General features: G+C 39.3%; 1 protein-coding gene across 1 annotated transcript; it reads left to right on the forward strand.

The window, feature by feature from the left end:
* The first annotated feature begins 1,669 nt into the window (after window positions 1–1,669).
* On the forward strand, window positions 1,670–12,311 carry LOC143933140 (uncharacterized). The gene is made up of 5 exons (XM_077456075.1): window positions 1,670–1,721; window positions 2,774–2,902; window positions 4,693–4,839; window positions 8,618–8,767; window positions 12,160–12,311. The coding sequence occupies exons 1-5, from the start codon at window positions 1,670–1,672 to the stop codon at window positions 12,309–12,311; spliced, it is 630 nt and encodes a 209-aa protein (XP_077312201.1).
* The last annotated feature ends 15,554 nt before the right edge of the window (window positions 12,312–27,865 follow it).

Raw genomic sequence — 27,865 nt, forward strand, 5'->3', positions numbered from 1 at the left:
GTGACAGGTTATACTGCATACGGTCCGATCTGGAATAGTAAAACTTACACTGAGTTGGTTAAAATCCAGTAGGAGCCCAGATAGTGAGCCTTGGGGGCAAATCTTCTCTCACAGGTCTTTCAGAATGGTAGGTTGGTGTCTTTATCAGTTCTCCAAAGTAAATTTGCCTTACCACCCTACATGTTATATTATTACCTACAGTTAGCCCAGGATGGGACGGTAGAATGGGTACTCTCACCCATCCCCATCTTACACCTTCTCCAGAGTGTGTCAAAACAAAGGATTTTATCACCCAGAGTAATCACATGCGCCTGCTGTAGTATCTAAAGGCCCACCCTACTAGAGCAATGTCTCAGTGGGTAGGATGTTGGAACATTAATAGGTGATCAATGGGAAGAAGCCTTTCATTACACTAATATGTGTTCTCTTAATGTATCTCAGAAGGTATCCCAACTGCACATTCTACTCAGAGTGCACTATACCCCAGTGAAACTTCACCGGACGGGCAGGTTACCTGACTTGCTGTGTGGTAAAGGCAGATGAATGTCAGGGGACCTTATTCATCTCCTCTGGTGATGCCCAAATCTTCATCATTACTGGAAAGGTTCTTTCCACACTCAATGGAATTTTCCAAGTGTCTGTTCCATTGAATCCTATTTACTGTTTGCTTGGAATTCTTGAAGAGGTCATCCCAGAGGAAAAAGAACAAGAATAGCCTTTTCCAGGGATTTTTTTCCATGCCAGGAAGGTTATTCTTCTTGGTTGGAAATCTGCGACCCCCCCATCAGTTAAAACATGGGTGACTTATGGGTAATACACTTCTCCTGGAGAGATATACCTATCAAAACAGGGGCCGGTTGAATATATGTGAAAAATGGTGGCCTCCATGGCTTGATACCCATGAGATGTCCCCTAGGGAAGTTGTCCTAATGAGAACTTTGCAGTGTCCCATGGATGAGTACACCCTGGGAGACTCCTGGGAATATAGGAGGGATGTTTGCGAGACGTACATTCCTCTATAGGTCCTATGACCTAAATACTTAATCCCCATATATTTGTCTGCTCAGAATGCTGTGGTCTATGAGGCTGGGATATGTCAAACATGATAGAATAAAGATGCAACGTGCCTTTGTATTATCTTTGAAATATAAGTTGTATGTGGTCATATTTTCTGATGTATTGGACTGGATATTATGTGCTTGTCTTTTTTTACCTTGTATTCTTTCAATAAAAACTTTTCTGATTAAAAAAAAAAGAAAAAAAGAAAAAGAAAAAATGCTATAAAATGTACTTGTTTCTTAAACTTGAATCATTGCCTATGGATGACGATATAACACACATGAAATGCACACAAAGCATTAAGTTTCATCTTAAGGGCTAAGCAAACGCATCACGTGTATTTCATTGGGAGCTCATCCACCGCTGGATCCAGATTGCTAAGGTTTGTCCAAAATCAATGCAAATATTATTTTAAAATATTTACATTTATTTATTAGTGTTTGACAATGATTTATTAAACAGACGTCACCAAAAAATTAAATAATGATCTAATAATAAATCCACCCCCCGCAGACTTTTAAAATAATATATATATATATATAGGAGGGCTTAATAAATTGAAGAAGTAAACGAAGATCGCCAACTTCCAAGACATTTAAAAACAATAAAAATGAAGACAGCTGGTGTTGTCCTGTTGCTTCTCTCTCTTGGTCTTTCCACAGGTAAGAGAATTATACAATCATACATCTCAAGACTTTGTTACTCTTTTTTTTTAAGATGAGTTTTCATTTTTTTTAAATAAATTACAACAAATGCAACCAAATGCAGAACATAGACGAGGGCAGAACAAAAAAATGTGTTTTGTTTTGTTTTGTTTCATTTCGTTTCATTATTTACATAAATTCCTTTATTTAAATTTGTTTAATCCGTTTCATTTGTTTTCGGAATTCATTTTGTTTATTCGTATTTGAATCGATTCAAATTTTCCAAATTCAAGTTTTCAAATCAGCTTCGAATAGTTTTCCAATTTACAAGGAGAGTAAAATAGAATAGGAAATAATAGAATAGAAAATAATAAAATAGAAAAAGAAAACTTTTCGAATTCAAATAGTTTTCCAATTTCCAAAAAGAATAATATAGAATAGAAAATAAAGGAACAGAATAGAAAATAAAGGAATAGCATAGAAAAAAAATAGAATAGAATAGAAAAGAATATAACAGAGAATGAAAGAATATAATATAATAGAGTAAAACAGAACAAAACAGGATAGAAACTGTAGAATTTTTAAACGTCGCCTATAGAGATTTTTAAGGGTAAGCGTTTTTCACCATTCCACGAGCCGGCGCAATTTTGAAATGTGACATTTGGGTATCAATTTACTCAACATAACATTATCTTTCACAACATAGAAAGAATTGGGCTAACTTTACTGTTGTCTTATTTTTTAATTTAAAACAAGTATATTTTTTTCCCAAAAAAGTGTGCTTGTAAGACCGCTGTGCAAATACGATGTGAAAGAATGTATTGCAACAACCGCCATTTTATTCTCTAGGGTGTTAGAAATAAATGTATACTGTTTGGGGGTTCTAAAGAATTTTCTAGCAAAAAAAAGTTTTTAACTTGTAAACAACACATTTAAAAAATAGGGTCGGTCCTTAAGTAATTAAATTCCTTTTATCGGCCTGGTGGATGGTTTACAGCCATTGGTGCAGCAAATGTGATATTCTGTCTTTTAGGAAGGATGATGCTCTAATCACCTTTCACATGCTTTAGTTCTAGCTGAAAATGTCAAGTGTTATAAATGTGATGGCCACAATACTGACTATTGCCAAGGTGAAGAACATGAATGTCCAGAAGACAATGTTTGTATGACCCTCTCTGAAAAGATTGGACTGAATATTGGTAAGTATCATGTTTTAACCTTAGATTCCTCCATTGGTGTAAATCATTTTGTTTTTTGGGGGGGGGGGGGTGTCCGGCAGTAGACATGTGCATCGTCAATAAATTTGTTTTGTTTCGTTCCGGTCCGTTTCGTATTAGCCGTTAATTCGTATTTCTTAATTTGTGTCTGAAATTCAATTCAAATACGAATTTTCGTTAGGTTTGTTAACTTTTTGTAACAATTATGAACCTTCGCTATGATGAATTTATCATTATGAGGGGCTCCCACCATCCCTGTGATGTGCTCATTATGAGGGGCTCCCACCATCCCTGTGATGTGCTCATTATGAGGGGCTCCCACCATCCCTGTGATGTGCTCATTATGAGGGGCTCCCGCCATCCCTGTGATGTGCTCATTATGAGGGGCTCCCGCCATCCCTGTGATGTGCTCATTATGAGGGGCTCCCACCATCCCTGTGCTGTGCTTATTATGAGGGGCTCCCGCCATCCCTGTGATGTGCTCATTATGAGGGGCTCCCACCATCCCTGTGATGTGCTCATTATAAGGGGCTCCCGCCATCCCTGTGCTGTGCTTATTATGAGGGGCTCCCACCATCCCTGTGATGTGCTCATTATGAGGGGCTCCCGCCATCCCTGTGCTGTGCTTATTATGAGGGGCTCCCACCATCCCTGACTTCCTGGGTTTTTAACTTCATCATAACGAATAATCCTAATTAACAAACATTCTTATTTTGTCCGATTCTGAATCTCCCATTGACTACCAGTATCAGTCTCCCACTACCATATTATAAAAGGTAATTTTCCCAACCCTCACTCAGCAGCAGAAGAAACCCTCTGATTGGTCAACAAATCACCAGTCACGTTTCCGTTGTGACGGAATTTGGATCCTAAATTCGTAAATTAAATTTTGTATTTCGTACAAAATTGAGAAGCATAGAAATTTGTATTTCGTATCCTCCCGAATGTACGAATTTACAGAAATTTTCGATTCGTACAAAACGAATTGCACTTGTCTAGTTGGCAGTAACTTACACAATATGATAACTCAAAGTATGACATTAAGGGGTTATTTACAAAAGGAAAATCCACTTTGCACTACAAGTGCACTTGGAAGTTCAGTCCCCCTAAATCTAAGGGGTAGATCTGAAATAAGTGGAAGCTCTGCTGATTTTATCATCCAATCATGTGCAAACTAAAATACTGTTTTTTATTTTCCTTACATGTCCCCCTCGGATCTACAGCAACTTTACTTCCAAGTGCACTTTCAGTGCAAAGTGGATTTTCCTTTAGTAAATAACCCCCTAAGAGACACTTTTTGGGGACCAGTGACAGAGATCAGTGCTACAAAAAATCCACTGTCACTGTATAAATGACACTGGCAGAGAAGGGGTTAACACTGGGGCAATGAAAGGGTTAAGTGTGCTCCTAGGAAGTGCTTTCTAACTGTTGGGAGGGGGGAATTCTGTGTGACTAGGGAAAACAGAGATGTGCGTTTCTGCAGCTCCCCAACCCACCGGCATTCCTCTTGCCACTGCTTGCCTGTGGAAGCCATAAATCAGCCGTCCCTTTCATAGCTGTTGTCAGATTGGCTGTGGCATGAGGGAGGGTGGCAGGTTGGACCTCATAACTAAGGTTAGAAAGCATCTAGCAACATGGGACAAAATACTTCATGTACTTTTTGCCATAGAGGGCAGAATTGTAAAATAATTATAATGATAGATCTGTAAAGATATAGTTAAAGCTTTTGAACATGGAATCATATAGATGACCTTACTATCATTTTTATGCAGGTACCCCCACCCACTCCATTAGGAAACGATGTTCTCACAACCTGCCCTGCAACGGTAATTGGTATGCCTATTGTAATGATACTTATTTCTTTGAGATATCATCGCAGTGTTGTAAAGGAAATCTTTGCAACAATGGAAGTTTTCAAGGTGAGTGTGTATGTGTGTGTCTTTGTTTTCTCTATGTTTATTTACAAGTGTGAGATTGAAGCTACCCGGTTTCCCCAAAAATAAGACCTAGCATGATTGTCAGTGATGGCTGCAATATAAGCCCTACCCCCCAAATAAGCCCTACCCTGTTCCCCCTAAAATAAGCCCTACCCTGAAAATAAGACCTACAAGGACTTTAACTAGGGCTTATTTGGGGGGTAAGGCTTATATTGCAGCCATCACCGACAGCCACTCTAGGTCTTATTTTCGGGGAAACAGGGTAAAGAGAACCAGTCACAACTGGACCTATGCAATAAATTAATATTTAGTCTTCATTCTGAAGCTCTAACCATACATTATGTGGCAATATCTGGCACTACACTTCAATGTCTAAGTCCAAACTTCAGTTTATTACACAATTGTATAAAATATCTACCATGTTTTGGGGGCCAAAAACTGTCCTTAAAATAACGAATGCCATATCTAAACAAATAGAACGCATCAAATTAATAATAATAAATAATAATAATAAAAACTTTTTATTATTATTTATTATGAATTAGTTATGTTCCAATTGTTTAGATGCGACATTAGTTATTTTGGATAATTCGTACATTGGGATAAATTCATATTCGTTACATTTACTAATCTCGAAATTTGAAAGGAATTTCCAATACCTATAATTTTATAGTTAGTAATAGTTAAGTTATTATTAGTTAGTTATTCTTTCTTATTTTCGGATTTTTGAATTTATAAATTTAAAATTTATGAATTTATGAATTGTAATCATAATGAATGACCCAAAAAAAAATGGAAAAAAAAACGAACATTTTTCGACAGTGCAGATGTCTATTACTAAACCCACATCAGTAAACTCAGTCTGTATATGCAGTAAAGCATGCTTGTTATACGCACTGTGGAACCTAAGGGGTTAATCCTCCGCATTGTGTAAGAAGGCTGTTTGATCCTGTCTTCTGTTAACCTCCCCTTTTTCCACTGTCCCAAATCTATCTGCTGATAGAACAGAGAGCCTTGGGGGCAAGCTGCACATGCTCAGTTTGGTGTATTGTTAGAGTTTTTTTTTTTTTCTTGGGAGGCTGCATGTGATCACCACAGGGTCAATCAGCAATGCCCACACAGAGGGTCAGGGGTCCTGCAGCCTCATAGGACAGTCATAGGAGAATGAAAATGCCACCTAACAAGCTTTAACCAGACACTGATAAAAGTCACAAGACTGCTATATACCGCTGATGAGAAAAGGTATTTAGCAGTTTATATTTCCTAAAATAATTATATTTCCATGTTCTCTGTACTGTGGGAGACCAGATATAATGAATACAGGGTCAGGGGTTTAGTGACACTTTAAGTGTAATTACTAGGACTCTGGGAATAAAGGTGCTAATGTCCAACCAAATTTTCAATTTAAATCAGCAAAATGTATTCCAGCTGCATCAACGCAAAATAAATATGAGGTTTTACCATTAATTTTCCTTAAAAAGCAGCCACAGAGTAGAAAAGCCTGTCCCCTGTCAGCATGCTGTAGAGAAGGACCCTTGTTCTCTATGGGGAAGCAGTGGTGTTTCTGCCGTCTCTCTGTAGCAACTTCCGGTCTACCTGTACTCCAGCAATGGTTGTATGGCATTTCTTAGGTCTCCTGATGGTGATAACAGTGGAAAATGCCTGTAAAAAGTGCAGAATGAAAACATTATTTTTTTGTTTCGTTTCGATTCATTATTTACAAATGAAATTTGTTTCATTCGTTTAATTTGTTTTCAGAATTTGTTATTTGTTATTTGTATTTGTTTATTCGTTTTTGAATCAATTCATATTTTATGAATTAGAATTTGGATCGATTTGAAAAGCTTTCAAATCAATTTTGAATTGTTTTTGAATTTGAAAAATTTTCAAATTTGAAAAGTTTTCGATTTCGAATAGTTTTCCAATGAGAATAAAATTGAATATTTATTTTTCTATTCTATTCCTTTCTTTTCTATTCTATTTTATTCTCATTGGAAAACTATTCGAATTAGAAAACTTTTCCAATTTGAAAATTTTTCAAATTCAAAAACAATTTAAAATTGATTTGAAAGCTTTTCAAATCGATCCGAATTCCAATTCAACACATATGGATAATATAGAATAAAATAAAAGAGAATAAAATAGAATATTTATTTTTCTATTCTATTCCTTTCTTTTCTATTCTATTTAATTCTCTTTTATGTTATTCTATTTTATTCTCTCTGGGAAAACCTTTTGAATTCAAATCGTTTTCCAATTTCCAAGGAGAATAAAATAGACATGTGCACACTGAAATATTTAGTTTCGGAATTTCGCTTTCGTCCGAAAAATACATTTATTTAGTTACTCCCGAAATACATTTTTATTTATTTTGTTTTGTTAAAAAATGTATTAGTCCAAAAATTTAAAATAATTAAGGTCGAATCTGACATTGAAGGCTTATGGTGTCTGTCGAATGTTCTAAGAAGATTCGACGGAGCAGCCAAACTGTACGACGCCGCAATCGTACATTTCCGGTCTATTGTTCCGCCTACAAGCTATAGTAGAAATCTAATGTTGTATGACACTAGTAATAATTATATTTATTAATTATTATTACTAGTCAACCAACATTCTTCTATTGCCTATGGGCGGAGCATTTGACCATAAATGTCCGCTCGTGGCGACTACTTTTATCGAATCTTCATGTCTATATGTCGAATAATCTTGGACTAATAGAGTTGGGTTGGGCACATTCGACCTTTTTTGCTAATGTCGAATCTTTTCTCTCTATGTAGAATAATCTTGGACTAATAGAGCTAAGGTTAAGCACATTCAACCACAGGTTCGATGGACACAGATCGCTATTGTCAGCGTCATGTCGAATCTCCTATCTATATTGAACTGTTGTCACAACGAAAACAAAAAAAAAGCATTTGTTTATGTCGGATCTTTCGGTTTTCGGATTCTGCACGTTCGTTATCGTTTGGTAAAACGATAAAGAAAATACCCGAAATTTGGACGAATATTCATTCGGATGAAAATTAATTCGGACGAAAACGAATACACATGTCTAGAATAAAATAGCATATTTATTTTTTCTATTCTATTCCTTTATTTTCTATTCTATTTTATTCTCTTTGGAAATTGGAAAACTATTCGAATTCGAAAAGTATTCGAAAACGATTCCAAAAAGATTAAAATTTGAATTTCGTCCGAAAAAAGTTTTTTTCCTTATTTCAAATTCATTTAAATTTTCGACTTTTCCAATTCGGAAATTCGGATACATCCGAATTTCTGAAAAAAATTTAGATTTGTCAGAATTTTAATTCGGAACAAAACTAAACCGCATATGTATAGTAAAATTACCAATTACAGTCTCCACTGGCAATGAAGGATAACAGTTCAGAGAAAGGCAAAGAGCATTGTCTCTCTATACCAGTAAGTGACCCTACAAGGCCCTTCATGGCAGGATCACCAGGAATTGTTTTAATGAAAGCTGAAGATTTAAAAATGTATTTTTTTTTTTTTTTTATTACATTAACATGTTAAAGCTTGTTGTTGGTACTTTCTATTTCTGTGGACAATTGTTCTTTGTGATCTTTTTATTATTATTATTATTATTATCATCATTATTATTATTATTATTATTATTATTATTATTATTATTATTATTTTTACTTTATCTATTCCATTATGCACTGATCAATTTTTCTTATTTTTCTAATTATTCTTATTCTTGTGTTGTATTTTTTTTTTTTTTTACAAAATGACGACACAGAAATGAATAGAACCACTCAAAGAGAAGGGCCCCAATGTCCAGTTTGCTATTCAACAGATACTTCAAAAATGTGCACTCCGACCTCAGTCACAATCTGCAGAGGCGAAACTGATCAATGCGCCACAATACGTGCGAGGATCAAAACGGCTGGTAATTTTATTTCTTAAAACCCAACTTAAGGCTATTATTTGTGTATGTTTGGTTGACATTTAACACAAACCCATGCCCCATAAACAGTTAGCGGATCAAAATAATATTGGTCTTGAAACAAAGCAATGAGAGCAGTTTTTACTCCCAATTCTGACTAGTCGTGGGAGATTCCTAACTGGTATTTATTTTGGAAAATTTAATAAATCCCTTTGAATATTTTTTTTTTGACTGATCAGCAATAATTTATATACACTATATATATATATATATATATATATATATATATATATATATATATATATATATATAATTTATTTATTTATTTTTTATTGTTTTAACTCGTGGCAGTCTGTTTCCCATCTCAGCTCCAATTGGCTGCTTGAGATGCCAAAATAGAAAAGCTTATAACCTGTAAGCTTAAAGCGGAGTTCCACCCATTTTCTGAACTTTGTCTGTGCTTCATTCACTTTTCACAATGGCCATTTTTTTTATGCTTGTAAATACCTTATTATTAGTTTGTGATAGAGAAGGGAATGGTTTAAATCCATGTCATTTTACTTTTTTGCCTGTGTCTTGTGTCTCCAGAAAAATAGCTGAAGGAAAATCTCCACAAAGAGACATAGACAGCCAATGGAAAAAAATAAATGAAACCAACTATAAATTCTACTCTAGCCAACACTACATACAAAAAGTTTTGGTTACTCATGTACATCATCAAATGCCCAATGAAAGTGGCGTTTACCTAAAGTAAACATGTGAACAGGATATAAACATTCAAACATTTTCTTAAGATTCAACAGATGAATATAAAAGCAATCCATCACTGACCTCTGTAGATATGAGCACTGTGGAGCAATATATATGCAACATTCACAACAGAACTAATGAAAATGTCCAAGTCCATCTTTCAGAGCCCAGCAGTGACTCCAGAGTTTAGCTTTCCCTAATCTCATCCCTAAGGAGTGCTTCAACAACTCAGCTTCCCCAGCTCCCCCTTTCCAGCAGTGGCTCAGCAACTTAAGCTCCGTACACATGGGTCAAATGTTGGGTGACATTGGGCGGTTCAATAAAAACTGGTTGGCATTCGACCCCTGTGTGAGGCAGCCAGATCGACAGAAGCTGGCCTTTTGGCTGGCTTCTGTCAGACGAGCATGCTGAAATAAACAGCAGCCAACCGGCTCCCGATCCGCGCTCTCCCAATGGCTGAAAGCGCTGACCGGAGTGTTCTGGCAGGGGGGCTATCTTCCTGTCAGAAAACAAAAAAACAGCAGGGGAGATCGCTGTACTAACGTCATATTGTTAGTAAAGTGGCTCCAACTTTTTCTGTTCAACTGGCTGGGTTGAATGAAAAAAAAAAACTAGTGCTAGGCTTAAGCTTCCCCTGCTCCCTCCCTCTGACCAGCTTAGCAGCTGCCTGAGAGAAGGACTTCAGTCTTACTGCTCTGAATTTTGAGGATGAATTGCTCAGCATGACCTTCAAGCTACAGAGGTTTCATTTTATCCAGTCTACAGGAGACAACATCCTGGATAAGGTGAGTACTAAAGTTTATTTATATATTACAGGTACTTATATACTGCTGTCAGTTTACACAACACTTTACATATATACTTTATATTCACATCATCAAGGAGCTCACAATCTACGGTCCCTAACTCACATTCATACATACATACTAGGGCAAGATTAGAAAGGAGACAAATAACCTACGAGCATAGGAATGCGCACAGGGTGCACTGGGTGTGTCTGGGCACACCCTAATCACCCTGTGTGATTCATATTTCCCCTGCTGAACACCCCTCTACCCCCGTGGCAGAGGAGGCTACAAAGAATGGCACTGGGGAATCTCTGTCCTCAGTCCCTTTCTCTGCTATTCCACCAAAGCCCCTCAATGGAGCTCTTAACAAATTGTAAATATATATATAGATATAGTAAAAAAAAATAATATTGTAAAAAAAAAGAAAAAAAGAAAAAAATAATAACAAAATAAAATAATAAAAGCAAAAAACTACATACACCAATCTTATCCCTACTGACACTGTTTATTGCTCTACTGACACCGTCCTCTGCTCTACCCCCACTGCCCACTGCTCTACTGACACCGCCCACTGCTCTACTGACACCATCTACTGCTCTACTGACACCATCTACTGCTCTACTAACACCGTGTCCACTGCTTTACTGGCACCGTCCACTGCTCTACTAACACTGTCCACTGCTCTACTAACACTGTCCACTGCTCTACTAACACCGTCCTCTGCTCTACTGACACTATCCACTGCTCTACTGACACTGTCCACTGCTCTACTGACACTGTCCTCTGCTCTAATGGCACCATATACTGCTCTACTGACACCATCCACTGCCCTACTGACACCATCCACTGCCCTACTGAACAGTCCTCTGCTCTACTGGCACTGTCCACTGCTCTACTAACACCGTCCACTGCTCTACTGACACCGTCCACTGCTCTACTAACACCATTCTCTGCTCTACTGACACCATCCACTGCCCTACTGAACAGTCTTCTGCTCTACTGGCACTGTCCACTGCTCTACTAACACCGTCCACTGCTCTAATGGCACCGTCCACTTCTCTACTAACACCGTTCTCTGCTCTACTGACACTATACACTGCTCCACTGACACCGTCCACCGCTCTACTGATGCCGCCCACTGCTCTACTGACACTGTCCTCTGCTCTACTGGCACCATCCACTGCCCTACTGAACAGTCCTCTGCTCTACTGGCACTGTCAACTGCTCTACTAACACCGTTCTCTGCTATACTGACACTATCCACTGCTCTACTGACACTGTCCACTGCTCTACTGACACTGTCCTCTGCTCTACTGGCACCCTCCACTGCCCTACTGACACATCCACTGCTCTAATGACACCATCCACTGCTCTACTGACACCATCCACTGCCCTACTGACACCATCCACTGCCCTACTGACACCGTCCACTGCTCTACTGACACCGTCCACTGCTCTACTGACACTGTCCTCTGCTCTACTGGCACCATCCACTGTTTTACTGACACCATCCACTGCCCTACTGACACCATCCACTGTTCTACTGACACCATCCATTGCTCTACTGACACTGTCCTCTGCTCTACTGACACCGTTCTCTGCTCTACTGACACCATCCACTGCTCTACTGACTCCGTCCTCTGCCCTACTGACACCATCCACTGTTCTACTGACACAATCCATTGCTCTACTGACACTGTCCTCTGCTCTACTGACACCGTTCTCTGCTCTACTGACACCATCCACTGCTCTACTGACACCGTCCACTGCTCTACTGCACATGTGTGTTTGAGTTTGTGCTGGAGATGCTTTTTTTTAATTATTTGTATGCTAATGTTTATTATTTTTGTATTCTAGCTGGTGAAAAGCGTGGTATTACTGCCCAGGGATGCATGTCAGCCATGGCTTGTCAGTTCCCCGACTACACCTACACGGTTGGACTAGGTGTATATGAGTTGTTAGATCATGTGTGCTATCTTCCTAAAGCGGAGCCTCAAAAGGGTACATAAGGAGAGTGATGCTACAGATTGACACAAGAAAGAAACTCATCGAAACCATTTAAACAGCAAAGTGAAACTACAGCCAGCTAAATGCATTGCTTAAATAGTTACCAGTATAACTGCATCTCTGCACAGCCATGTTATGTATTCAGTGATTGACAGTGGTCTTCCTATCCTGCTGCTATATCACATCCCTTCCTCCAAGCTGCTGATCATCATTATTACCTACCCAGCCTGGATCACCTTTTTCAATACACCCCCTTATCTGCTTATACTATCCTCTGCTGTGGAGAAAGATCCTTCTAGATCAGGGGTCTCCAAACTTTCTAAACAAAGGGTCAGTGTACTGTCCTTCAGACTTTATGATGGTCGGACTGTGGTCAGTGGGAGTAGAAAAGGTTCAGATGTCAGTGAGAAAAATAATGCCACATTGCTTGTTTCAGTGAGAGTAATTGCGTCCCATTATTGGTGTAAGTGGGAGGAATTGATGCCCCATCGTTGATGTCATTGGGCCCCATCATTGACATCGTTGGTCTCAATTTTGCCCCATCATTGATGTCATTGGGCCCTATTTCTGGTGTCATTGGGAGGAATTGTGCCCCATCGTTGGTGTCATTGGGCTCCATCAAAGCCAAAAGTGTCACCAGCACACCAAGAATCTCCAGAGTGGGTCCAAAGCTTTAATCAGTGATCACATAGTTACAGCAGATAGCAACATTTCAGAGCCACGTTGGACACATGCCTGATGAAAGGGTCCGGCATGGCTCCAAAACGTTGCTATCTGCTGTATTTATGTGATCGCTGATTAAAGCTTTGGACCCGCTCTTAAGATCCTTGGTGTGTTGATGAAATTTTTTGGTTTGACTTGACACAGTTCCAGCCGTTGGTTGCTACAACACCTACTTAGATGCAAAGCCATTTTTACAGGAATGTCTGCTTTGGGATTGGTGTATTGGGCTCAATCATTGACATTGCTGATGTCATTGGGCCCCATCGTCTGTGTCATTGGGCCACATCATTGACATTGTTGGTGTCAATTGTGCCCCATCATTGATGCCATTGGGCCCCATTGCTGATGTCATTGTGAGGAATTGTGCCCCATTGTTTGTGTCGGTGGAAGGAACTGTGCCCCATCATTGGTGTAATTGGAGGGCAATGTACCCCCTTCATGAATGTGTCAGTGAGATGAATTATGCACCATTGTTGGTATCAGTGGATGGAATAGTTCCCCAAGGACCACAGTTTGGAGACCACTGTTCTAGATGCCAGTAAGGGCTTTAACAGGATACAGGCTGAGTATTGGTAAGAACAGATATCCCAGAAAAAAAAATTATAAACAGGGTAATCCAACCAGGGAGGTATTTCTTTTTATTTAGATGGCCCAGGCAGGCTACAAATTAAAATTGCAGCTCAGGCAACTTTACTTACCTACAATCTGAAGCAGTCCCCCACAGTCCTTCTCTTTCACCATAATCTCACCTCAATCTTACTGGTTGCTAATCAAATAAAACACGATTGTGAAATGATTGTTGCCAAATGTAATCACAATAAAATCAAATAATTTCAAACAATTTAAGAACTATATTTTGCTTTTCTTTGATCATGGTTGTAAAATATGTACAAAGATATAATAGTGCAATGGTCTTCATGTATGAAAACATCCAAAGCGGGATTTTTGTACTTACTGTTTCTTGAAGTAAACTAGGGGACACAGGATCAGAATTAAAAGAATAGACAATTGGGTTAAACTGTCATCTTCATACTTATATACTTAGATACTGCCAAACTAAAAAAAAAGCCATTGGCCAGCCATGTATAAGCCTTCCCACTTCCCGCATTTCTCACTTTTGCAGAAAATCTATTTTAGGAGTAGATCACAAACACAAAGAGGTGGAACATTTTATCCCTTAAGCCTGGTACACACTATTATTATTTTTTTGTTCAACCCGGCTAAACGAAAAAATAAATGAAGAGCGCAGGAGGAGCTGCTGTACTAACTATGCAATGTTAGTACAGTGATCTACCCCACTGAGCTATTGTGTTCTATTGTGGCCCCCACCCTCCAAAACAAAATGGTCAGCACCCTCAGCCATTGGCTGAGAGAACTGATTGTATGCCGATCGGCAGACCTTTTTCGGTCATCTTCTCGACAGAAGCATTTGGCTTTTGTCGGACTGGCTGCTGTACACACGGGCCAAATGTCGGCCCAGACATCGGCCCACGTGTACTAGACTTTAGTGTTCTTCAAGAAATGGAGTTCACATAAAATACATATTTTCTTTATCATTAATTGAGGAACACAATATCAGAAATACATTTATAGATAATTAGGATGTTCAAACACAGGAGTGGGCAACATTAACAAAACACAAAAAAAAAAGGGAAAACTGGGGGCAGCCAGCAGCTGAGCTGGCTGAGGGCCCAGCTGGCATCACCTGAACCCTAAACTTCTAACTTGTAAAAGTTAGAAACCATGTGAATAGAAGACCAGGTAGCAGACTTCCAAATCTGGGAACCAACTTGCCGATGCTGAAAAGTCTAAGGCCCCTTTCACACAGGTGGAACGATCGGGTCCAGCTGTCAGTTTTTTAGGTAGACCCAATCAGACCACCCATTGCCCTCTATCAAGCAATGGATGTCAATGGACATGTGTCCGTTGACACCCGCCAACATCCAAACCTATCTGCTAAAAACTGGCGGATGGGGATTCGTTCCCCATCCATTAGGTGGATCGGTTTGGACAGCAGATGGATGTAAACAGCAGGCAGTCCGTTTCCATCTGACCACCCATAAAGGAGAGCGAACTGTGTCCATGTCTGCTGCACATCAGTGGAGCGGACACGAACCTGTCATCCGCCTGCTCAGCAGGCATCAGTGGAGAGATCCCCCACTAAGCAGGCAGATCTTCTGGCGGAGTAAGCCCGTCTGAAAGGGGCCTAAGAAGCACTGACAGATTAAGTAGAGTGCACCTTGATAGGAAAAGGTGGAACCCTATCTATGATCTGTCAGAGCCACCAGAAGATAGTGGAACGAGCAGCTGGTTTCTTTTCATGGGAACCATCAGGGATGACCAAGAGAGAATCATCCATCCTAATGAACCCAATAGCTAAAAGTAAAAGTGCTAAACAGGGCCGTCTTTAATATTGATTGGACCCTGGGCAAACATTTTCTTGGGACCCCCTCCATGCAATTTTTCTTCTTCACCTGCTCTAAATCATACAAGAAATAGCACCTAGACTCAAAGCCAGTTTACTGAATCAGATCAGGAAACAAATGTGATTGGTTGTCAGAGGTTACACTGTACTGTATCATTACAGATCACTGACTGGCAGCAGTTACAGCACACTTTATGGCTTACTTATTATTTGCTAGAGGTTACAGCACATGATTTATGTTGTTGATTGGTTGTTAAAGATTGCTGTACATCAACACAGCTCACTGAATGGTTGCTAGAGGTTACTGGATATCCTTACCACTCAACAATTGGTTGCTAGAGGTTACTGCACATTATTACTGCTCACTGATTGCTAGAGGTTACTTCATATCCTTACAGCTCAATGATTGGTTGCAAGAGGTTAGTGCACATCATTACCGCTCACTGATTGGTTGCTAAAATTTACAGTACATCATCTCCTCACTGCCTGCACACCATAGACTGGAGTGGTGAGGGGACCCATCAATAGACAGAAAATTCCTGGGTTTCCTTGCAATACTGGGGGAGGGTTGTGTGTGACCAATGGCAATACTGGGCGGGTTGATGGGATCAGTGGTAGTGGTGGGGTGGGATTAGATAGGAGGCAGTGCACTGTGGCAAATTCTGAAACATGTGTTCTACACTGACCACCCCACAACAATGATGGGGCCCAGGGCAACTGCTCCTTTTGCCCAGCCTTAAAGACGGCCCTGGTGCTCATCCCAAACCACATCTAGACAACGAAAGGACATTTTCTTCTTCTGTTCAGGAGCTAGACAGAGAGATGGTAGAACAATGTCCTGGTGAAGATGAAAAAGCAGACACTGACAAAGCTCTTCACCATAAAATGACCTTGCCTTTGTATAGGATTATAAGGGATCCTTTCAGAACAGGGTAGCCAGCTCAGCTACATGTCTCAGAGGTAATAGCAACAAGGAGGAAATGGTTTACCTGGTTGGAAAAAGGAATATTCCTGATAAGTTCAAAGGGCAGTTTTTATTTTCAATATTTTTATTAGATATGTGCAATTAGTTTCGTTACAAATTTGTTTTTTAACAAATTTTGACAAATTCCTTAATTTGGAAATATCCAAATTAACGAAAACCTGTTTAATCGATTTTTCCAAATATTCATAAATTCGAATATTTGAAAATTCTTAAATTCGTACATAAATCATAATAAACCATAAATTCATAAATTCCTACATTCGTAAATTTATAAATTTGTACATTTGTACATTCGGAAATGTGAAAATTCAGAAATCTGAAATAATAACTAATTAATAATAACTTAACTATTACTAACTATTAAATTATAGGTATTGGAATTTCCTTTTTAATTTGGCTGTTAGTGAACGTAACTAATAAAATGTATCCAAAGTTAAGAATTATCTGAAATAACAAATTCTGTATCTAACCGAATGGAACGTAATGAGTTAATAATAATAAATAACATAAGAATAAAAACATGTTATTATTATTTATTATTAATTCATTCTGTTCTATTTGTTTCGAGGCGGCATTCATTATTTTGGATTATTTGCAACCTCAGATAGATTTGTATTCATTACGTTCACTAACAGCCAAATTTGAAAGGAAATTCCAATACCTATAATTTAATAGTTAGTAGTGTTAAGTTATTATTATTTTAAATTTCCAATTTTCCAATTTTCGGATCTTCGGATTTCCGATTTTCCGAATTTTATGATTTCCAAATTTTCTAATTTCTGAATTTTTGACTTTTATGAATGTACAAATTTAAGAATGTAGGAATGTATGAATTTAGGAATGTATAAATGTACAAATTTACAAATTTACAAATTGTGATCATAGGCCCAAAAAATAAAGAAAAAATAAATAAATAATGAAACGAAAACTAAGCCCTTGTACACACGGTCGGAATGTGTCCTATCGGACCATGTTGTCGGATAATCCGACTGTCGGAATATCCGTCGGACCAAATTTTCCAACTTGTTGGAACTATTTTCCGACAAACTGGTCCGATAGGACATACTCCGATCATGTGTAGAGAATTCTGATCGGACAAAGTGCCACGCATGCTCAGATCAAATTCCTACATCAAAGCTATTGGCTACTAGCCTGAACGTAGTCCCATCGTAAAGAAATTAAGTCATCACGTTCTGAAAGATCGGATTTTTCGACAACTTTGTCCGACCGTGTGTATGCAACAGTTTCGGACAAGATCCGACGGACTAAATCCGACGGATTTGGTTGTCAGAATCTCCGACTGTGTGTACAAGGGCTAACACATTTTTGGCAGTGCACATATCAAATTTTTATTAATTTTGTATAGACACAATGCCAGCAAAAGTATACAAGGCCAGTAATCCTCCATATCAAATATACAAAAAGAATGGAATGGAAGATAATCAGCTCCCATTCTATAAGGGCAAATATAAAACAATGCCATATACAATTCTGAGGCAATGAGCCAAACACTACCTCAAAACATCTAACAGATCCACTTCCCAACACAAATATCATATAAGCGCACATTTGTGAAAGATCATATATCTGGTGAAAACCAACCTAGAGAATAGATCAACAATTATCAGGGCGGTATGAGAGATAGAGCTAAGAAAGTAGGAAAAAGAAGCAAAGGAAAAAAAAAAGGAGAGATCTGGTCGGAGAGTAATGGAGATAAGCAAACCTCATAATCATGAAAATGCATTAAGTTACAAATCAGATGTGCATATAATTAGCCCACAATTCCCAAGTTTTTCAAATTTTTTAACTGCATCATACAAAACACTAACAACAATATTTTCATGCAACGTAATCTATGTAACTTTGTTCTTTGCCTGGGCCAGAGACACGGCAGGCTGCTTCCAGGATATAGCAACAGTCATTTTAGCCCCAAGTAATAAAAAAAAAATTTACTTTGAAGGTGTTTAAGGACACCGCCAACCAAAGCATTGAGGAGAGCGATGTGGGGTGTCTGGGGAACCGACACTCCCGTGGCACCAAAGTGAAGATTCGGGGGCATTCCCATCAAACATGGTACATAGACCCTGGTAAGAAACACCCTGGAAAACAAAGATGAGAAACAGAGGGGTAAATTTTGGTTAGGTGCGTCAGCACCAATCCCAGCGGGGTAAGTACCTTCAGACTAGCCTCCGTCAAAGTAAGATTCAAAATATTATTATTATTATTATTATTATTATTATTGTACAGGATTTATATAGCGCCGACAGTTTACGCAGCGCTTTACAACATATATACAACATAACGTATATGACCGTAAAAAACACTTACAGGTATGCCATAGATCCAGATCCATGTTCTCCCTAAGGTCTCTGTCCCAGGCAAGCATGTAAGAAAATGTAGGTGGTGTACCTAGCAGCAATCTAAAAGGGCAGGTTTCAACTACTTCAGCCCAGAAAGGATTTACCCCCTTAATGACCAGGTAATTTTTTGCGATACTGCACTGCATTATTTTAACTGACAATTGCACAGTTGTGCGACATTGTACCCAAATAAAATTGATGTCCTTTCTTTTTCCACAAATGGAGCTTTCTTTTGGTGGTATTTGATCACCTCTGAGTTTTTTATTTTTTGCACTATCACCAAAAAAACACTGACAATTTTGAAAAAAAAAACTATATTTTTTGCTTTCTGCTATGATACATATCCCAAACATAAAATGTCTTCATCATTTTAGGCCAATATTTATTCTTCTACATTTTTTTAGTAAAAAAAAAATCCCAATAAGCTTATATTTATAATATATTTATTGGTTTGCACAAAAGTTATAGTATATATAAACTATGGCATAGATTTATGGACTATTATTTTTTTTTTTATTGTTTTTATTGGTAATGTCAGCAATCAGCAATTTTTAGCAAGACTGCAACATTGTGGCGTACAAATCTGACTCTAAGGGACACGTTTTGAGGACCAGTAACACCGATACAGTGATCAGTGCTAAAAAAATGCACCATCACAGTATAAATGACACTGGCAGAGAAGGGGTTAACATCAGGGACGATCAAAGGGTTAAATGTGTTCCCTGTTTGTGCTTTCTTACTGTGTGAGGGGTGGACTGACAGGAAGAACACAGAGATTGTTGTTTCTGATTACTAGGAACTAGGGATGAGCCGAACAGCCCCCCGGTTCGGTTTGCACCAAAACTTGCGAACAGGCAAAAGATTTGTGTGAACACGTGAACACTTCATGGTCTATGGGACGCGAACATGAAAAATCAAAATTGCTAATTTTACAGACTCATATACATGTTATTGCCATAAAAAGTGTTTGGGGACCTGGGCAATGCAAAAAAAAATAATTAAAAACTAGTTTTTTCAGGAGCAGTGATTTAAGAATGCTTAAAGTGAAATAATAAAAATGAAATATTCCTTTAAATATCATGTCAGGGGGGGGGGGTCCCCTTAGTATGCCTGCTGCTTGCGGCTGTAATGTATTGTCGAATCCTGGCAATATAGATAAAAATCATTGAAAAAAAACGCATGGGCCTGCCCCTCCCCCAGTTGCAGTGCTAGCAATTTGGCCAAGCTAGCATTTAGACACTGAGCATGTGGATGGCTGGGACCGAATTTCTTTTTACGGTTCAACAACTGGGGCAGGGAAATTTTGCCTGCTAAAATCCACTGGTTGTGTACTGCTAGCAGATTGTTTGCAAGGACTTGGGACACCTATTGCTATACCTTCATTCCTCTCAGTGCAGGTTTTTAAGAGGACTGGAGGTATAGTGGGGTTGGATATCCCAGATGAGCAGCAAGGAGACGTCCGCCTTTTCCTATTAAGTGCATCTTTCAATTGCTGTTGCCAACAGACTGCATGGCAGGTCATCATATGTCTGGTCAAGCACGTGGTGCCCCAAGTGGCTGCTGTTCTGGCCACGCTTGAACCGCTTCAGACATAGGTTACAAACAGCAATGGTGCAATCTGCTGCACAGGTGTCCAAAAAGGCCCACACCAAGGAACTTTTAAAAGTCAGCAGGGAGTCAGCAACGCCCAGCACCTGCGGAGCTCTGCAGTGTGATGCAATAGGGTGGCTGCCCTTAAACTGCCCTCTAGAGGACACCATGCCTCGTTGGAAATTTGCCTCCTCCTCCTCCTCATTTTCCTGCTCTCTTCTCTCAGGCCCCCAATACAGTCAGTGACCTAACCATCCCCTATCTCCTCGTCACTGGAGCAAACTTGGCAGAACACTGCAGCTGGGGGAACATGACTGCAAGTTTCTTGTCCTTCTGTGGCACCCCCTCTCTTTAGGCTCATGTTACTCCCTTCCTCAACCTGGAAATCAACATCGGAGCCTTCAAATCTCTGTGCATTCTCCGGCAGCATATAACCGACATTGTGGTCGAATAATTCTGGGGACTCCTCCATGCATGATAGTGGGCCTACAGAAAGAGTGACTGTGGACAAGGAGCCAGTGGAATAGGCCACTTTGGCAGCTGCATTGGAGGGCAAACTACTATGAGCCTGGGTGACAGAGAATGAGGAGGATGAGGACAGCTTTGTTACCCACTCCACCTACTCTTCTGCATGCTGTGGCTCAATAACAGACAGCAGCACCAAAAAGGACAAGCATGTCACACAGCCACCTGCAGAGGATGCACCATGTCCACAACCATCACTGTTGACTGTAGACACAGAGGCTGCTTGCCCTCTTTTAGTGGCCTGTGAGCGTCTGCCTATCCTTGGTAGGCATGATGTATTTTTTGTTTTGTAACACCACACTACACTGCATTATATACTGTGTACACTGCCTGAAGTGTATTAAAAACTATACACCACTGAATGCACTGTACTTGCTTCAGTTACTCACTGTGCTCCCTGGTAATAAGGAGGTTGGCTCCTTATTGGAGACAGCTTCCATTCTACCTCCGACCATGACAGGTTCTCCGGCCGGCAGAACAGTCACTTTTGGTTGGACTGCAAGTCGCAGTCAAAACCCTGTGCTGCTCTCTTGCTACTGGATAGGCCCTCGGACAGCATAGCAGCCAGATGTGCCCGGGATAGGCCCAATATGCAACCTAGCAGCCAGGACCGTACAACATACGTCCACCCAGACAGCTGTCCAGATGGCACAGAACATAGATCACCTGACTCCACCCAAATATATAGGCTCTCCCAGCAGGCCAAAGGATCCTTCTCATATCTAGTACCACCAAGTACCTGGCCACCTAGTGGTAGAAGAGAAAAGTGCAACAAGGCCAAACTTAGGGAGAAATCAATAGATCTCTAGCAATCAACTAGCGTAATTATTCCTGGCAAGTAAATTTGTGAGGAGCAACCCTGCCTAAACTAAGGGTGCTACAACTACATAAATATAAAACTTATCAAAAAATGTGTTCAGGTAAGTTACACTTATATTACACATGTTTTAAATAGGGATTTGTTGTGATTTGTTTTTGCTGATAATGCCAACGCGTTATCCCTTTCTGTAGTATTTACCTTTTGCTTTCCCCATGATTCAGAATCCAGAAATGTCAGTGCAGCACTGGATGAAAGATGCAAGGGTCTGTCAAGAGTCCAGAAACTCACTGACCTTTTATACACACAGACACACTAATTACAAACAAACAGATCACAGATGAGGATGGTGACCTTTAATAACCATTCAAACCCCTCTGTGTCAACTTGTGTGCATGTTATCAGGCCAAAATCCCCAGGGTGTGTAAATTTGTGATTAGGGTCATTTGGCTAGGTGATTCATAATAAATGGCTTCAACCAAACACTAACCATGAGTGAAAGAAAGGTTTTTGTGCTATCATTCATATTCTCTGAAAAATTACCAAGAAATCATAAATTCTGCCAGGGTATGTAAACTTATGAGTACAACTGTATATGATATATTGCCAAAAGTATTGGGACGCCTGCCTTTAAAGGCACATGAGCTTTAATGGCATCCCAGTCTTAGTCCGTAGGGTTCAATATTGAGTTGGCCCACCCTTTGCAGCTATAACAGCTTCAACTCTTCTGGGAAGGCTGTCCACAAGGTTCAGGAACGTATCTATGGGAATGTTTGAAAATATATGGTATGGTATGGTATGGTATGGTATGGTGTATATATATATATATATATATATATATATATTAATTATGCTTGTTTGAAAACCCAGTGCCATAACAAAAAAAGTCCCTTATCATGTATTTGTATTTTTTTATACAATGGGGCAAAAAAAGAAAACAACAATAAAAAACACTTGCACACTTTTGTTAGACTGATTTTTGTTTATTGCATATGTTGATTACAAGTGTCAGTATAAATTCACTACAGATTGGTTTAGCACAAAACTATGATACAGCAACACAAAGCATTAAGTTACCTCTAGAAGTCAAGGTGGACTTAAATGAGCAAGCCTTGCAAAATTGATATTTCAGTTTTGAATTGATGCTTATAGGTGTGAATTATTTCTTGTGAATTATGATCCTAAAATATAAAAAGGTCCATCATGAAAGCCCTTTGGATAAGTAGGTCCTGGCCTCATACTCAACTATTAATTGTTAGGGTTTTGCAGGGGTCAAGTCCTGGGGAAAACTCCCACCCAAGATCCACTCCACCACCAAAACAAAAAAAATTATACGCCCATATGCACGAAAGCTTCAAAAGTGGTATTTTTCATCCAATTTTCGTATTGTGTGTTTGAAGCTTGTACTGTTAGTACATAAAAAAAAATCAATCCTCAATAAACATAAATACGGTAATTCTCTGAATAATCAGCATTGATTCAATTGTGCTTCCATGCAAATGTGAACATCATGTCCTGATCTTTATTGGGGAATTTTATTTTGTATATAGAGTGTTTATGTGGTGAGTTTACACTTTTCATTGAACAGAGTTTGGATAGCACAGGGATAAACTGAAAGGTCATAAATGAACTGCACATTATCTGGGCAGAATGCTTGGGGAGATAGTGATGTGTTCCTGCTTAGGAGATGTATGTTAGCTTGGGGGGGCTGCAAACTCTGCAGGGCTCCAACACACACTCGCTGCTATTCCAACCCTTCACATATTTCCACATAAACTTCCCTCCTGGCATTAAACTTTACCAGGTATTGTGCTCAGCTTACCACCCCAAACTGATGTTCCTCCCTCAGCTCACCTCTCTCCCTGCATATCCTGTGAGCAGAATAGCTGGACACACAGAGCAAGTATGCAGGAGACTGGGGGGGGGATGAGGAGACAGAAAATAAGGAAGGGCCGGCGGGGAAGAGCGCATCACGAGAGGTCTGACTAAATACAATCTCTTAGCAGCAGGGACCCGATCTACCCATCAGATAGCTGTGGTTGACAGGTAGATCGAAGAGGAAGCTGTCATGGGGCCCCCTACTGGCAATACCTGAATGGTCAGTGGCACTTACTATTGTAGGCTGTGTCGGCGGCTGCTAGCACCTGCCACACAGCTCGCATACTTCAAAGTCTTGCAGGACGTGGCTGCTAATGGGAACCGAGTTTCTGTTGTGGAAAAAGTACAGGAACTCCGTTCCCATGCATTCCCGCAGGACTTGAGCCCTGGGATTTTGTCAATGGTAACAGAAGCAAACATGTCACACTAAAAACTACAAAGTCCTAATTTAGTAACATTTGGATCTTATTGCATTGCAGCAAAATGATGTTGCTGCATTTAAGGCAAGCCTGTGGACACAAAACTGTCTGCAAACCTCTTGCTAACATCACTTCTTTATCATAGGACATTTCCTTGTTTTCCTGGTTTAAACCTGGCTTAGAATATTGTGGCTGTATAAAAAAAGAGATGACTGAATGTCTACCAATAATGGTACAATGTACATGAAAAAAGATGCCTTTTTATCTCTTCAACTCGTACAGAAGGCACAAGTCATTCAGCAACTCCAGTCCTGCTGATGACATGGATGTTTGAGATTCATGTCTATTCATTAATTATTTGACAGGGCTTTTTCTTCAAAGAGTAAAACATTTTTGCTTAAATAATGCTCTGGGATAGAAGAACAAAAAGTCTTATGTAGTATGGAGAATGGAGGCAGCATGGACAATAGTGACAGGCCTAGTTGTTGGACATGGCAAGCGTAAAAAGCCAAGTGGGGAGCTGCTTCCAGAAGGAGCTTTCAGACATGATGCAGATATATTGATGTACTGCAACAGAAATTTAACTTGGCCAGTGTCAACTTTGCCTCAGTTTGGCAAAAAAGATTAAGCAACAAAGATCTGCACCAAAGAAGGTCAAAATATTATAGTGGACAACACAGACTGCCCAAAGCAGTTCTTCTGCCAGATTCATTGATAAATTTAGTCCCTCTTTGCATCTCCAGCCACAGCATAGATAAACCAGATCTGTAAAATGATGTACCGTAATTGATAATTCAAGTATCACATCATTTTTCATGAGGTTTTTAACTATCAATCATTCATAAGGATGCTTTAAACATTTTTAATATAGACGTGTAAAAATCTCCTTATGCTGGCCTAAGCCCCTGTACACACGGTCGGAAATTCCAACAGAAAATGTCCGATCGGACTGTGTTGTCGGATAATCCGACCGTGTGTGCGCTACATCAGACTTTTCCGTCTGAATGTCCGACCAACAAAGTTTGAGAGCTGGATATAAAATTTTCTGACAACATGATCCGATCAGACTTTGTCTGATCGCTTGTAGAGAATTCCGATCGGGCAAAGTGCCACGCGTGCTCAGATCAAAGTACGAGACCAAAGCTATTGGCTAATAGCCGTAACGTAGTCCTGTCTTAACGAACTAACGTCATCACAGAACGATCTGATTTTCCGACAACTTTGTCCGACCGTGTGTATGCAACACCAGTTTTGGATAAAATCAGTCGGAAAAAATCAGACGGATTTTGTTGTCGGAGTGTCCGACCCTTTGTACAAGGGCTAACACACAGCAATTTTCTTAAAAATCTCAACCACCATTCAGTAGCTAAAATTACCAAATGGATAAGCATTACCTATATAAACTTCCCATAGTTACATAGTAAGTTACATAATTACATAGTAGGCGAAGTTGAAAAAACACACGAGTCCATCAAGTCCAACCTGTGTGTGATTTTATGTCAGTATTACATTGTATATCCCTGTATGTTGTGGTCATTCAGGTGCTTATCTAATAGTTTTTTTTTTTAATTAACGATGCCCCCCAACTGAAACCACTGCTTGTAAAAGAGAATTCCACATCCTAACCGCTCTTACCATAGAGAACCCTCTACGCGGTTTAAGGTTAAATCGCTTTTCTTCTAATTTTAGTGAATGGCCACGTGTCTAACTAAATTCCCATTCCTGGAAAAGTTTTGTTTCAATTAGTTTTTATTTGATTTTCATCAATTAGATCATTACAGAAAAACAATGCACTTTGCAGCCTGAGTGGCAACATACAAACAATTTTGATTACAATACGTAGGTTACATAGATAGCATGCAATTAGATAAGCAATTAGCGTAGGCTTTGTGGTTAATGGCCTATAACAGTCCAACTATCTCGATGGAAGCTTTGTGTAAAGATTGTATTCAATATAAAATGGGAACAAATTAGGCATGTAAACAAAATGGATAAAAGGAAAGCAAGAATAATGGAAATCTGTGCAGTATGTAAACGGTGGTATGCGGCAAGTATGGAGCATATGTTAAATAGGCATACTAACGCAGTCTTTTAGGAAATTTCCCATGTGACCACGGTTTCCAAAGGTTATCAATACATAGCAGTCTTATCTTTATGGAAGGCTAGTATTCTCTCACAGACATATTGGGTCTGGACGATCTCAATAGCTTCTGATATATTAGGAGCAGAGTCTTTTTTGCAATGTCTAGTGATGTTTAGTCGGGCAGCTGATAGAATATGTGTGACTGCAACTTGGAAACAAGCCAGGAAACTATCAATATTAATGTTTAAAATAGTTAAGGGTGGATTAGGCATTGTCGAGATCCCTGTTACTTTGGAAATTACCTGGAAAACTTTGTGCCAGTAGCTACCAATGTTCTTTCAAGTCCATAGTCAATGTAATAAAGTGCCAATGTGTCCCCATCCTTTTTAACATAGAGGGCTCTCGTCTGAATAAGGGGTCAATAGGTGGTCAAGTAACATTTTTATGACAGCTTTTTCATTAGTTCCCAAAGAATAATGCAGCAATTGTCTGCAAAGATTGACTTAAAGGAACCAACCCTTTGTTTGGGAGTGAAGTTTGTGTTAAGACCTGCCTCCCATTTAACAAAATGTAACTGCGAAAAAATGTTATCCCTGGTAATGTAATAAAGTGCCAATGTGTCCACATCCTTTTCAACATAGAGGGCTCTGGTCTGAATAAGGGGTCAATAGGGGGGTCAAGTATCATTTTTATGACAGCTTTTGCATTAGTTCCCAAAGCATAATGCAGCAATTATCTGCAAAAAATAACTTAAAGGAACTAACCCTTTGTTTGGGAGTGAAGTTTGTGTTAAGACCTGCCTCCCATTTAATAAAATGTAACCGCGGAAATTTTTTTATCCCTATTGTGGGGTCACGAGTACAGTATTTGTACATTGAAATCATATCCCCTCTCAAGCGTCTCTTCTCCAGAGAGAATAAGTTCAGGGCCACAACCTTTACTCATAACTAATATCCTCCAGACCCTTTATTAATTTTGTTGCCCTTCTCTGTACTCTTTCCAGTTCCAGTACATCCTTCCTTAGGACTGGTACCCAGAACTGGACGGCATACTCCAGGTGCGGCCGGACCAGAGTCTTATAGAGCGGGAGAATTATCATTTTATCTCTGGAGTTAATCCCCTTTTTAATGCATGCCAATATTCTATCTGTGTTGCTTGCATCAACTTAGCATTGCATGTCATTGCTGAGCCTATCATCTGCTAGGACCAGCAATGACATCCAATGCCAAGCTGCTGCAGGCAAAGCAAACAGAATACTGGCATGCATTAAAAAAGGGTTCAACCCAAGAGATAAAATGATAATTCTCCCATAATAACCTGCACAGAAGCACTAACAGGGGTGACCAGCAGTGTCAGCCAATCAGAATTCTATTACAGCGCACAGATCTGTGATCATGCTTACAGGAGTAGCGAGCAGATAAATTATAAATTAGCATGATGCTGCTGTTTCCAATCAAAAGAAAAGTGGTGTCACTTACCAGGCTGTATATTGGTTAGATTGGTTGAACAGAATTACAAAGAGTTTGACAGGTAAAACACTACAAATGTGTTTCCAATACTACTGATTCAAATAATTCTATTGGCAGCAAATTTTGCTCTTTTTTTGTGTAAATGCAGCTATTTCAATGAAGTTTCACTTAAATTTTAATATGATTCAAAACCTGAATTTGCTGTTTTTTCTTTAATGTTCTGAATCAGGATCATAACACTTGAGCAGTTTAAGATTATATACATATGCTCCAATCAGTGTG

Source organism: Lithobates pipiens, unplaced genomic scaffold, assembly GCF_037356315.1.
Source record: "Lithobates pipiens isolate NorthernLeopardFrog02 unplaced genomic scaffold, aLitPip1_a1.2 Scaffold_27, whole genome shotgun sequence".
NCBI lineage: Eukaryota > Metazoa > Chordata > Amphibia > Anura > Ranidae > Lithobates > Lithobates pipiens.

Excerpts from the sequence above, each read along its gene's own strand:
- LOC143933140 (XM_077456075.1), top strand. The coding sequence starts at position 1,670 with ATGAAGACAGCTGGTGTTGTCCTGTTGCTTCTCTCTCTTGGTCTTTCC. Across the intron at positions 2,903-4,692 it reads AAAGATTGGACTGAATATTG|GTACCCCCACCCACTCCATT; the intron begins GTAAGTATCATG and ends ATTTTTATGCAG. Across the intron at positions 8,768-12,159 it reads TGCGAGGATCAAAACGGCTG|CTGGTGAAAAGCGTGGTATT; the intron begins GTAATTTTATTT and ends TTTGTATTCTAG.